We start from the raw sequence: 12,732 nt of genomic DNA on the forward strand, positions 1-12,732 counted from the left end.
GTGTTTCAGGCCCGTTCCTGTTGGGATCTGAGTGCTCCCAACCTTTCCAGAGCTGGCCCTCACCCCAGGCCCTTCTCTCTGCTTCAGTCCAAACCCAATCCCTGATTACAAACACCCTGCAACACTTGGTGATCCAAACTCAGGTTGGCCTCTAGTAGGGATCTAACCCAGCTGACTTCCTGCCCCTTGGGCAGGGGGCTGGACCCAATGATCTCGCAAGGTCCCTTCCAGCCCTAATATCTGAAATCTATGAACAGACAATTATAGTTTATGTTTGCAGTGTCTTCTTGGGCTGTCACAAAAGAACAGATTGCAGCAGGCAGGATCACTCCTGCCCTCTCCCTTCTGCTAAGAGGCTTCCCCTTCCACCCCCAGCCTCCCTCTTCCCATTCATCCATTCCCCGCTATAAAAGACTTCCCAGTTCTTCTCAGCTTCCCTTTGCCCAGGTGCTGTCTCATCTAGCTACTGGACCAGCACAAGAGAGGCCCCCCCCGGCATCCAGAGCTCAGAAGGCCTCGCAGCTCTGCAACAAAGGAACCAAGAAGACGGTAACAAGGTGTGACATAATTAAGGTGCATGGAGGTTTCCCTCCCACTCGCTGTTCTCAGCACGAGGACAGTACAATGGTCAGACGGACTGGCTCTTTTTGTTTACTGTCATCAGTTTAAACAGGCTCCCTTCCATGGGCGACTGGTGCCTCCTGAGTCTGGGGGGGCACCCGCAGGCACTGCCATTGCCACATGGCCCAAACCCTGATGCAAACTGCAAGCAACAAGTGACTCAGTCAATGTGTCACTCTGCAAGGGGAGCTGCCAGGTCAGTGGAGTTATGCTTTACCTCCCAGCCAGTGGACACTGCTTGGATCCAGCCAGCCGCCGAGATCAGTAATGGCTGGGGGGGGGAAGAAAGTAATTCTTCTCTTCCACCCACTGAAGATTGCTTGTTCCCTAATGATCCTACTTAACATTCCTGGCTCCATTGGCTGAAGCCAGCAGTTAAGGAGAGAGTTGTCAGGGTGGCAAGGAAGAAAGCCAAGATGAAAGGATTCAGTGAGCAGCCCCCAAGTGCTCCAAGACCCCCTCTCACTGGGAAAGCGATACACCATGCTAAGAGCAGTTAATTAAAGAGGGGTAATGCAATGAAGGTGGGAAAGGGGAATACAAGACTTGACCCCGACTAATTAGATTACATCACTACCACTGATGCTCACCAGCCTTCTAGTGCTACAGACCCTTCTGCTTCAGTAACAAGGAGAAATGCAAAGAGACTCAAGCAGTGAGAATGCAAAGGGCATCGTGAGACCTTGATACTGCAGCTCAGGAAGACATCTGAAGTGACCTGTAAGGGGCTGCCAAGAGCTCTGATGGAAGGAAGGAAGAAAGGATCTGGAAGCATGCACATATGGTCTGTTCTAACCCACGGTGAGGTAGCCACAGCATAGATTGCTTAGTCCAGCCTCTATCAGTTTGTCCATCTACTGTGGGCAGCTCAAGTTAGGCACAGCCACAATCAGTGGCTTGGTCTGAGCCTACCCAAAAGCAGCCTCTGCTCTCACTAACTTTATTAAAGGCTGTGGGTTGTTCAGCACTTCAAAAAACCACACCAGGACCCTGGTCTAACAAAGCACTCGGGCATCTGCCTAAATCTGAGGCAGTGACTGGTCTAACCAAAATCAACAGGAATTAGGCCCTGTTAGGGCAGCTTCTTATATTTTATGCTTTAAAGTTGCACCTGTTTATAGAGTGGTAAATTACAGCGTTGTTTAAAGTTTTCTTTATATTCAGCCTAAAGTTCTGTATAGCCTCATTGTTATCTGAACTTTTCATTTTGCCGGTGTCTGCAATATCAGCTGACCTTGTTTCTTGCAAGCAGCTTATGGCCTTGAGTTTGCTTGCATGATGTTTCTTTCCTTTTTCTATCACTGTGAGAAGTTTTTCTAACACAACATAGTAATAGGTTTGTTACTAGCTCAAATTAACTGAACTTGGCACTAATCTGCTGAATCAGAGGGATGAAATGATTGGATATGTTAATGAAAGGTGATAAAGGAGACCAGTGGACAAAAGTAAAACACCAGAAAAAGGCCAAATTAAGAGGTGTGCTTGTAATGGGATGCTGAACAAAGGAATATGCTGACAGGATAAAATATGAACAATATGCTGACAGCAGATAGACCAATCCAAAAGCAAGGAGTCATCAAAGGGGTCAAATTAAAGAAAAGCATAAAAGAGGGAAGCAAGAAAGTTAAGTGTTGTCATTGTCATCATCGTTTACATCATGAATCCAGCTTTCAACACCTGTCTGGATCATCCCAGTCAACGATGCACCCTTTGCTTCAGGAACTGAGTGGCCGTCCTTTCTATGAGGCAAAGTAACATCTGGGATTGGGTGAGATCATTGTACTAAGTGTTTTTTCTCTCTCTCTGACTATAGAAACTGCTGAGATAATACTTAACTAATAAAGTTAGACTTTGATTTTAGGACACTGAGTTGTCTGTGTTCATATTTCATGTTCCATTTAAGAGTTAATTGTGCTTTAACGATCCCTAAGCACTATCTGCTGGTCAGTTGTGCAAACAGCCCATGTGGAAGCACTTTGCTTGGTAAAAAGTCCTCAACTGGCTCCCTGTGCCTCTCTAATGGCACACAAGGGGCACAAGATGTCAACTCCCTTGTCCCCACTGTGCAATACAGGCTGTCTCTGAGACCATCCCTCAGCAGAGAGAGACTTTTAGTTTAACATCAGGAGGGTGCATTTTTCCCACCATGTCCCTCACAGGAGGGAGAAGGGGAGCTGCTAACACCTTCCCCATGGTGTGAGAGAGCCCCTATTTCATGCAGCTGAGAGTGGTTAGGTCAGCTGTGCTGTCCTAGGGCCAAGGCAGGAGTGACACCTGTTACACACTTGTTAGCCCATTGCCCAGGCAGCTTTTTACATGTTTGAGAGAAGCACAAGATTCAGATATTTCTCCCTGGCGGGGAATGTCTCAGGAGGGTTTCCGTGGCCCTCATTGTTTTATCCTCTGTGCAGGAGGTCAAGCTTTTTGTGGCTGCAACGAGATCCTTCCACCAGCTGGCTGGGGTCTATAAGGGAGCTGGCACGCGGAGGCCCACCGGAGCCAGCAGCACGTGACGGGGAGAAGAGCATGGACAAGAGGGACCGAGCGCGAGCTGTGAGCACTTCAGTCGCTCACGAATCTCGCCTACCTTGGCTGCTTCTCCTTCATCAGCATGTGAGGTCTTCTCCAGGGGTCCTTGAAGTCCCTTTTGTAGGAATCAGGCAAAATCTTAGCCACCTCTGTCAGAAAAAAACAGCAAAGGCAAGAAATTAAGAAATTCAACAGCAGGGAACGTCACTCACCTGGAGACACAGAAAGGAGCTGATTTGAGCAGAGGGTGCCTGTGAACCAAAGGTCCCACCAAGGCTGGGCGACAGTGAGGGACACAGACCAGGAGAGAAAGCCAAACATACCTGTGGCTGGGCTAGAAATAGTAATGGTGACACTGGGCCTGATCCAGAGCCCAGAGATCCCAGTGGGAGCTTTTTCCATGACCTGAGTTTGGATCTGGCCCCTTTTCATTATTAATAATGCCTCCCGGCATAAGAACAAGCTGCTATTTGCAGCCAAGAATCACAGAACATTGTACAAGGCGGGATGTCGGGAAACAGAGGAGGGGAAAGAACGAGCAACTGGCCTAGTGTCGCACAACCAATCGGTGGCAGGGCCCAGACTCGCATCCAGTGCTTGCGACTCCAACTCCTGTTCTGACAATTAATGACTATTTCTCAGCCAACCAGTAGGAAGAGACTGATCTCGGCAGTGGTCGTTCCAGAAACAGTAGGCTGCTGCTCAAACATGAGTCCATTAACCTCAGTGTAAATAGGGTAATAAGGTGCTTCCGTGTATTTATGCAACACTGAAACAAAGACTGGATTGACTTCAGCAGAACCCACTTTCCCCATATTCCTGATAGGGGTGATCACAGTCATTCCTATGGCAATGTCCAACAGGATAGGAGATAAACAGGATTGTAACGGGCTCAGGTAAAACTCTGAACTACATGCACTTGTATGCACAGCTGAAAGGGGTGGGGTGTGTTTGTAAAGATGAGCGTGGACTTCGGCCAGATTGGGACTAATTCAGTTTATCATTGCAATCTTTAACTGTAGCCCACAAATTCTTTAAAGGTGTTTAAGCAGAAAAAAAGATAAGGTGAAGGCTTTGATAAAACCTACAGAGGTGTAGGTTGTAGCCGTGCTGGTCTAAGGACATAGGCAGACAAGGTTCTTTGGGTGAATCCGATATCTTTTATTAGACCAACTTAAATAGCTGGAAAAAAATTTTTAGCAAGCTTTCAGGTTTAAAACCCCTTCATCAGGCTGAGCTTCTTTGCTATTCATTCCATCCAGGAAGAGCACACGCCAACTGCAGAGACTTCCTCAGCCTGACCGAGGGTTTTTAAATCCGAAAGCTTGCTAAAAATTTTTTTCCAACTATTTAAATTGGTCTAATAAAAGATATCGAACTCACCCAAAGAACCTTGTCTGCCTTGATAAAACCTAGGTTTTTTGCTAAAAATCCAGTCATCTTTAGCTTTATAATGCATCATGCAGGAAAAGTAACAGCACATTGCAAGGTGTCAATGATCTCACAGGTCCTTCAACATCATAGGAACCACTGGACCATTGAACCAGCCCCTGCTGTTGCAGGCAACACCTCATCTCTTCCATGAACATGTCTAGATTCATCTTAAAAGCAGTTCAGCCTTTCACTCCTGACTCCATCAGAACCTGTTGAGGCTGTATGTGGGGCTCAGCACCTCAGAGCTACCCATCTACACCACAGTTACATTTCAGGTGGGGATCCTAGTTATGACACGATTTCAATTTGCAGTGTAGACAAGACCAAAAAGTAAATGGAGCTCTCTGAGAGGGAGTGAGGCCTCATTTACTGCTAGTTTATCTGTCTCGGTGGACAAATCACTAGGCTGTAACTAAATAGGCCTGGTTCTAGTCCCAGCTCTGCCCCTGGCCTGCTGGGTGACAGTAGCCCAGTCACTTCCCTACTCTGTGTTCCCCATCTGACCTCCTTTGTGGAGCACTTTGTGACCTACCAGGAAAAAAAGTATTATATAACAGCAAGGCACCAACCACATGGCCTCTTGGGTCAAATTGCATTCATTAACACCCTCGTAACCAGGGTCAGGGAGCTCGCTTTCTGTGTAGTAAGTGCCTTGACTCATCTGTCATTGGCAGCATGGGCAGGCCACTTGCTACCATTCTCCAGCTCTGTTTTAAAATGGTTTTGCTTCCCACCATGGCCAGGCAAGCTGTGCTCAACCCCTGTGCCAACAGAGACCATTTCTTGCCCCACAATAAAAGCAGTTTCCACTCTCTGCTGCAGCCCCAGCGGGCAGATGGGGCCTTTGCCATGTCTCCAGTACAAACACAGAGCCGGGATCACTCAGCAGATGGAGAAAGCATTCTAACAAGGTCTTTGCTGTGGAAAGAATTGTGTCAGGCACCCTCCATATGTAGTGCTTTATTGGTGGGGGTAGAAGAGCTTGGGACCAATTCTTCCCAGGCCTGGAGGACTGCTTTTGACAGCTTGCCTGAGCCACAGCCAGGATTTCCAACAAGACCGAAAGCAAGTCAGGCAGCCATATCCTTGGGGGCAGGGGAATATCCCCCAAGTGTTCTGCTTTACCTTTAGCTGTATCACATACGGGGCTATCTCCAAAGCACCCTCGCCGCTGCTTCAGGTCTGGACAGGGGGTCCCTCCATTTCGAGGTGGCACTGTGACTTGCCGTGTTCGGTCTTTGCTGCCAACCCCGCACAGGGAGCTGCATTTACTCCAGGGACCCCAGGGACCCACCATGCAGTCGATGACAGCTGCTGAAAAATGAGATAATGTTGGGATGTGGGGAGAGGAAACAGGAAATGGAGCAGGGAAGGAAAAAGAGTCAGATGGAGGGAAAGAAGGTGAGCGATGAGGAGCAGATCAAATAGGTTTTGGGGGAAGAGAAGAAAACAGCTTAAAGAAGGTGTTATGTATGTAGGAATGAGAGAATAGCGAGAGAAAGGGAGATGTGAAAGGAGGCAGAAAAAGAAAAAGGAAGGAAGGAAGGAAGAACAGAATGGCAGCAAAAGCTGACAAAACATTTCCCACCATCTCTGAGAAAAAGAAAAAGGAAGGAAGGAAGGAAGGAACAGAATGGCAACAAAAGCTGACAAAACATTTCCCACCATCTCTCTAACTGAGTGTAAGGGCCTTGCCTTCCTCTCCACACACTCAATTAGCAGCTTGTTTCTGAATCAGACAGCGCCGTCCGGAGAGATAGCAGCTAAAACCCAGAGGATTTAGAGGAGGCCAAACAGCCCAGAAAACCCAGTCAATTAATAAAGCCTCCTGTCTCCACTGGCAAAACATTCCAGCTTTCCTTCCTTCTGACTCACTGCATCCCTCCCTCTCCCCAGGTCTCTCCCGCGCTCTCGGACAGTTCCCCTTGCACTCACGCCTCCTGCCCAGAATTCCCATCACGTTCGGCAGGGGGAGTAGCCTTTGCCAGCGGAGACCCCCTCCCCTGCTGCAGTGCACCGTGAAGTGGAAATCCAGGGAACATCTCCCTCCCAGCCACAGTGTGCAGCGCATTACAGCAGCAGGGCTTGTTGAATAGCCCTGGTCAGCTGGAGGGGAGGGAAGGGGAAGGGGCATATGACCCATCATATGTCACAGACCTGTCAGCAGTGCCCATGGCAGCAGGAAGACGGCAGAACTGGATATCCAGAGGGAGTTGCAAACAATGCAGCAAAGGCCATGTACCAATCACCAATAAGTACACCAGCTGTTTCTATAGGAAAATGAATGTGCTCTCCAGTACCTGAACTCTCCAAATGCAGATGGTTTATGGGAAAGGGGGAAGGTTTTAAAAGGGTCTTGCCAATACATGCATTTTACCATCAATCTCATGTGACTTTGTATTTTTATTAAAGCCCCAGCTCCTGTAGTCATGTGATTGCACCAAGATCTCAGTTCATGTGGGGCTTTTTCTTTAAAAGAAAAAAAAAAAGACAGAAAAATAAAGAAGCAGGGCCCTGGTCCTTATAAGTGCAAGGAAAAGCTTGAAAACAGGCACCCTACAAAATACAACACTAGAAGGCAAGTAAAGAGAAATGATATTTTTAAACCCCTGCTTTTTTAAGTTAATTTAACATAATTTTGGATAATTGGCAATACTAATTTTAGGAAGAGAGATAATAGGCCAAATACAAAGTTGCTTTACTCCAATTTTTCCTGTAGAGGCAGCTAAATTATACTGGTATCAAACTGTAGTGGTAATATTTTTAATGACTGTTGTTGTTGTTAAATAACTTGTTTTATAACTATTAGTTTATTAAATACTCCCAGGCTGATTCTCTACTGGTGTCATTGGATGCAGCTCCTCTGATTTCAGTTGAGCCAAGTCCATTGACAGCAGACGAGAATTTCTCTAAATATGCAAAGAAATGTAAATTGACCAACGGCAGGTCATTTAGATAGTTCATAGACGCTGCAGCCTGACATTGGTATGAGGCAGGTAAAGAGGTTCATGTTGTGCTGACAACAAGCTGACTGTCAAAGACTCATGCCTGTACTGAGTCCAACAGCAAAAGACAGCCACCCCATCTCAAATAGTAGCAAGGATATTGTACTGAGCAAGCAGCAAGTCAAAGTGCTGGCTGCAATGTCAAACACTGAAGAGGGGATGAAATAATTAGGAGTGGATCTCTGAGGACTCTGTGAACACCGTCAGTTTCCCTTTTTCTAAAAGAATAATCAGGCACCTATAGGATTGCACAAAGTATTTGGGATGGATGTATAAATATAACCAACAGGTAAATGGACCAGATTATCTGATTTTAATAGGATGCAGGGAAATCAGAACATAATATTCCTGATCCTATATTACAAAATCAGATTAACTAAAATCCCATATATGCATCCATTCATGCCAATACAGGATAACGGCAACTGCTTAAAGACCATAATGAGATATCAGAAGATTAGCCATAGGAAAGAGCTAGAATTCACTGGCTCTCTTCCAGCATCTCTCTCTTTCCACCGGCACTTAAAACCTGTTTGCTAAAGCCTTACACAAGAATTTGGAGACATGAACTCACCTCAGAGTCAGCCCACTGTTTAACAGCTGGCCAAGCTGATTCAAAGTCATGAAAAGCTCTTGGCATGTTTACCTACAAAACTCTTGGACTTTACCTTCAATATGAAAGTTTCAAAATGAGATTTTTCTACCTGCTCATGCAACTCTAAAGCTCAGTTCAAACTAACCTGGAATTAGCTGCATGGACTTAATTTTACATAAACGAAGGCAAGCCCTTTTGGATATACGGCTGCTGTGAAGTGTGTTCCTCAAGAAACATAGGGAATTAAAACCCATTTGGGTTGCATGTCAGGCTATCACAAGGGTATCAAGACTGATGATACTGCCTCAGACCCTGGTGGTCACACTACGTGCTATGTTAGAGATGACATAAAATACGCAAATTGGGCTAAATACTTCATCACAAGGACATGAAAAAGGAAGGAAAAAAAAGAGGCTCGAGAGCATAGAGGCCTAGTGGCACAGATGGGGTACCCTGGCTTCTATTCATGACTCAGCTGCTACTGCGGCATGCAACTTTGTGTAGGCTGTCAGGCCACTGGGTATAAAACCAAATGAAACCTGTATCTAAAACAGACCAGCTACTCAATGCTGGAAAAGCAAATGTGATGCTGAAGTGATATCAAGTCAGCAGATTGGATCCTTAGGTCGTGTAAGTATGTGTACCACCATTATAGCCAATTTAGGCTGGCTGAGAAACTTGCCCATAATATTTTGAGGTGTTAGCATAGCTGTAAAACCTTCTTGCAAAGAGCTTATGGCTGAACACACAGTCCTGGAGAAACAGGCCATGAAGACAACACACTTCTTGCCTGTGGGAGATGGAGCCCATCCCGGGACAGGCCACTGAAGCTGTGGGCAGACCTGTTAGTAGGGTGGCTATTTGTCCGGTTTTATAGAGGGCAGCCTGGTTTTCTGGCCCTCTGTCCTCTATTGATATTAAACTGGATGCCTTTATGTCCTCTATTTTTCACCGCTGCCGACACCGCTGCAGCTGCCTGCGGAAGCTCCCCACTCGCCGCCACCATGCCCCCGCCGCCGTCACCGGTGCGAGCTCGCCATGCCCCCCAGCCTCGGGAGGCACACGATATTCATGGTGGTGGGGACAGCTGCACTAAATGCAACTGTCCTCTATTCTTGAGGTACCTTGATGGCCACCCTACCTGTCACCTCAGTAAATTCGGCTGCTTGTCAGATGCTGAGAGTAAGGAGCTCTGTGCAACACAAAGGCCAGTCCCCGACAGAAGTAAAGGGAGCTCCTGTCCCCAGCACGCTTGGAGCTTTCTGACACTTGCACGTTTGCTTCTTGAACACCATGTAATGGGATTTGCCCGTTTCACAGCATGCACAGTCCTTCCCACCCATTTCCATGTCAAGGGCAGAGGCAGGGGGATGCTGGGGGAGGAGGGGATATTTCTCCGAGACAGAGGGTCCCATGAGAACAGGAAGCCCCACACAAAGGGCATGCATCTGCTGAGGAGAGAGCTGCGGGGGGGGACACAAGTGCCGGGGTGTTTCACCCACGACAGTGGGTCAGACCCTTGTCCTCATGAGTAATGTCCTCACCCGCTTCACTGGGAAAGCTTGTGGGAGTAAGCATTCCTCATGGGAGCAAACGCAGTAGGATCAATCCTTTGTTGTGCACCTCAATCCTGAACATTTCCTTAGTCAATAGCCAGTCAGAAATTACACACACACACACACACACACACACACGAACTATCCCTACAGATAAAGACTGCAGGCAGTCACAGACCAGAGCAGCGGGAGAGGTCTCTACCCCCATGGAGTTAACACCGTCATATTCATGACCGTAGGGAATTCCCTTTGAAAAGAAAACTCAGCTGGTTTCCAGAAGCTCAGCCCCACGTTGGCTGGAAAGTGGCATGGAGGCTCCCTAAAGTCTGATATATCTCGTGCGAGTCTTATTTATGTAGGAAACTGGACCTACCCCGGGCCCTATCGCCCTGCTACCCAATAACAGCACTGAGGTGAAAAAATCTCAGGTCCTTTTCCAGGCGGGGACATCTGGCCTTGCAAGGCACTGAAGAAACCGGCATTGGGAAGGTTGGGTGCAGAGGGAGACGCTTCCCTCATGCAGGAAGTGAATTTGTCTTGCCGCGCGCACCGCATCTCTCTGCTTTGTGACTGCTTGGCCGCCCCCGGCCGGTCCCGCACCTCTGCTCGCACGTGGCGTATCCGAGTCTGTTGCGCTGTCTCTCACAGCGCCCTGTCTAATGGTTTAGGCACGCTTCATCTCCTGTTACAGCTTATTTGCTTTGGTCTGAAATCCACTTCTCCCAACACCACACTACGCTGGGTCTGTTCACAATGAGCCCCACACCCACAGGGCTCAGGGGGGTAACATTGGGGGAAAACAATCCATCTATTTTCATAGCACAGTGCAGCCCCCAGGAGCAACGTCATGTTGGAAGGACAAACATGAGGCAAGTCGCCTGGCTTCCCAGTTTCCGGGAGATTAATAAACACCCTCCTTACAAACACAGCACTGGGGCCTGGAGTCAATAGCTGCCCTGATTATTTTGTTTAGAGGGGCAATTGGGGATAGGCTGCAGCTAGTTACAAAAAAAGACTGTCCCTCTCCAGTCGTGGGAGGTGAAATGCCTCTTCCCTACTCCGAGTGCTTGTCCTTCAACAGGTAGGATCTGTGGGGCAGGGCCTGAAGAGCCCTGGGACAAACCTGAAATTTGACCATTGGCTCAATAAGGCCAGGATTTCACCTAAAAGGGAGAAAGAGCAGTGGGAAGACCAGAGTGACATTCAGTGCTACGTCTCAGCAGGGGTGAGAGCATTCTGCCCCACCAGAGCGGGTCTAGGCAGCATCACTCCAGCCACAGGACAGAGTGCACTGAAGGAAACAGGGGACAATAAACCCAGCTGGACCTGGACAGATTGAAATTAAGGCAGTAGGTGCCCACCCATCAAGAGAAAGGGTAGCATCAATCCAGAGAGCTGACTCCTGCCCCACAATGTGAAGAACAGTTACTACCCAAGCAAATATTGCACCCCTGCCATGGCCAACCCAGGCCAACAGGTGCCCAAGGAACTGGTACAACCCTGTGCCTCTGTCAGTGGCCTGGCACCTACTTCCCAGAAAGCTGGTTTGGAGGCCGAGGGAGACTTGTTTCTTGAGCAAGAGCGAGGCTGCAGGGCTGAAATGGGTGGAATAGCAGCCAGCAAGTGCATTCAGCTCATCCCAAACCTTTGTGTGGCTGTGTTCCCCCTCCTCTTTTGCTCTTTTGTCTCCTACCCATTGTGCATCACTCCCTCCATGCAGTCACTTTGACAAACTCCCTTTCTTCATGGCCTGGTAGTGACTTTTCACTCAAAGACTAGGGGATGTGTGTCTGGAAGCTGCCCAGTGGCAGCCACATTGAGAACATAGGGCACCAAAAACATTCATGAGTCATATCGTGCCATGTCCACGCTACCTGCTGTAACACGGGCTGCCCAGAGAAAGCCTGCTCTCAGAGCACGCAGCCTGCCGAATGCTGCGTCCCATCCTCTGCAGAGCGGTGCAGATACTGAACCACATAACCCCTCCAGCCATAACCCACCAGAGGCTGCTCTCCGGGGTCAGGTCTGGGTAACAACTTTTCCTCCAGGGACAAGGACAGCTCCTGAGCTAGGGGAAGGATGTGATAGCAGTACTCTAGGATGGGGATGGTGCTGCTGGTGAGACACAAATTGCTTTTTGCGAGAGCTGAGGTGTTAGCCCCTTCAGCCCTTGCTTGAGCTGTTTCAGTCTGCCTGCTTAAAAGCTAATGGTGGAGTTTGAAATGGACAGTATTGCGGTAGCCCCTAGAAACCACGGCCAAATCCAGCATCCTCTTCTGCTGGGCAATATGCATATCTTTAGTAAGAGACCATCCCTGCCCCACAAATTCACTGTCCAAACAGACAAGGCAAAGAGTGGCAGAGGAAAGAGGCACTAGTGATATTCCCTGATAGAGACACCAAGTTAGTCATACACACCCAGCTCTGCGCTTCTCCGGGGCAGACAGTCTCAGAAGAGCAGAAACCCTGGCCTAGCCCAGCACGCTGCATCCTCAGCAACCGAGAAGCTCTCCGAGCTGACACCTCTCCCATGCCACAGCTCAAAGGCCATTGGAAAGCTCAGAAATGCAACCCTTTCCTCACACCTTGCAGCTCCATAGTGCTTCATCCCTCAGTGCTGCTGCTGGGTGAGCCAAACTCCATCTGGTGACTCACCATTGATAAAAGCAACAGCGCAGGACCCCATTAAGAGCACAAGTGCTTGTTTCTTCCACTTAGAGCTAAAGGCAGATAGGAACAGCAAGTCCCAGACAAAAAGAGCACTGCAAGGGAGAGAAGCAGGAGAAGAGAGACAGATTACAGACCAAGAGGAACCCAGAGAATGAGGGGGTCCAGCCCGATCGCAGGAACAAGGAAGCTGATGTAGTTACTTTTGGTACCACATTGCTTACTAGGGAGCTAAATCCATCCTATGTGTTTGTTTTGGGCATGGTTTCCATTTTCCATACAGCTGGGAGGATCCAACATCTGCCATGCCAGAGACCTTGTTTAT

At 48.3% G+C, this 12,732-nt stretch overlaps 1 protein-coding gene across 1 annotated transcript in view; it reads right to left on the minus strand.

Annotated features, from left to right (window-relative positions):
• The window catches only part of LOC102386414 (somatomedin-B and thrombospondin type-1 domain-containing protein-like), a 39,940-nt gene that overhangs the window by 11,344 nt on the left and 15,864 nt on the right, over window positions 1–12,732 (minus strand). The window contains exons 2-3 of the mRNA XM_006021516.3: window positions 5,710–5,895; window positions 3,209–3,299 (exon numbers count right to left, since the gene is read on the minus strand). Of these exons, the coding sequence (XP_006021578.1) occupies window positions 3,209–3,299; window positions 5,710–5,895 (277 nt within the window). The remainder of the gene's footprint in view (window positions 1–3,208; window positions 3,300–5,709; window positions 5,896–12,732) is intronic.

The sequence above is a fragment of the Alligator sinensis genome, unplaced genomic scaffold (assembly GCF_000455745.1).
Source record: "Alligator sinensis unplaced genomic scaffold, ASM45574v1 scaffold570_1, whole genome shotgun sequence".
Taxonomy (NCBI): Eukaryota; Metazoa; Chordata; order Crocodylia; family Alligatoridae; genus Alligator; species Alligator sinensis.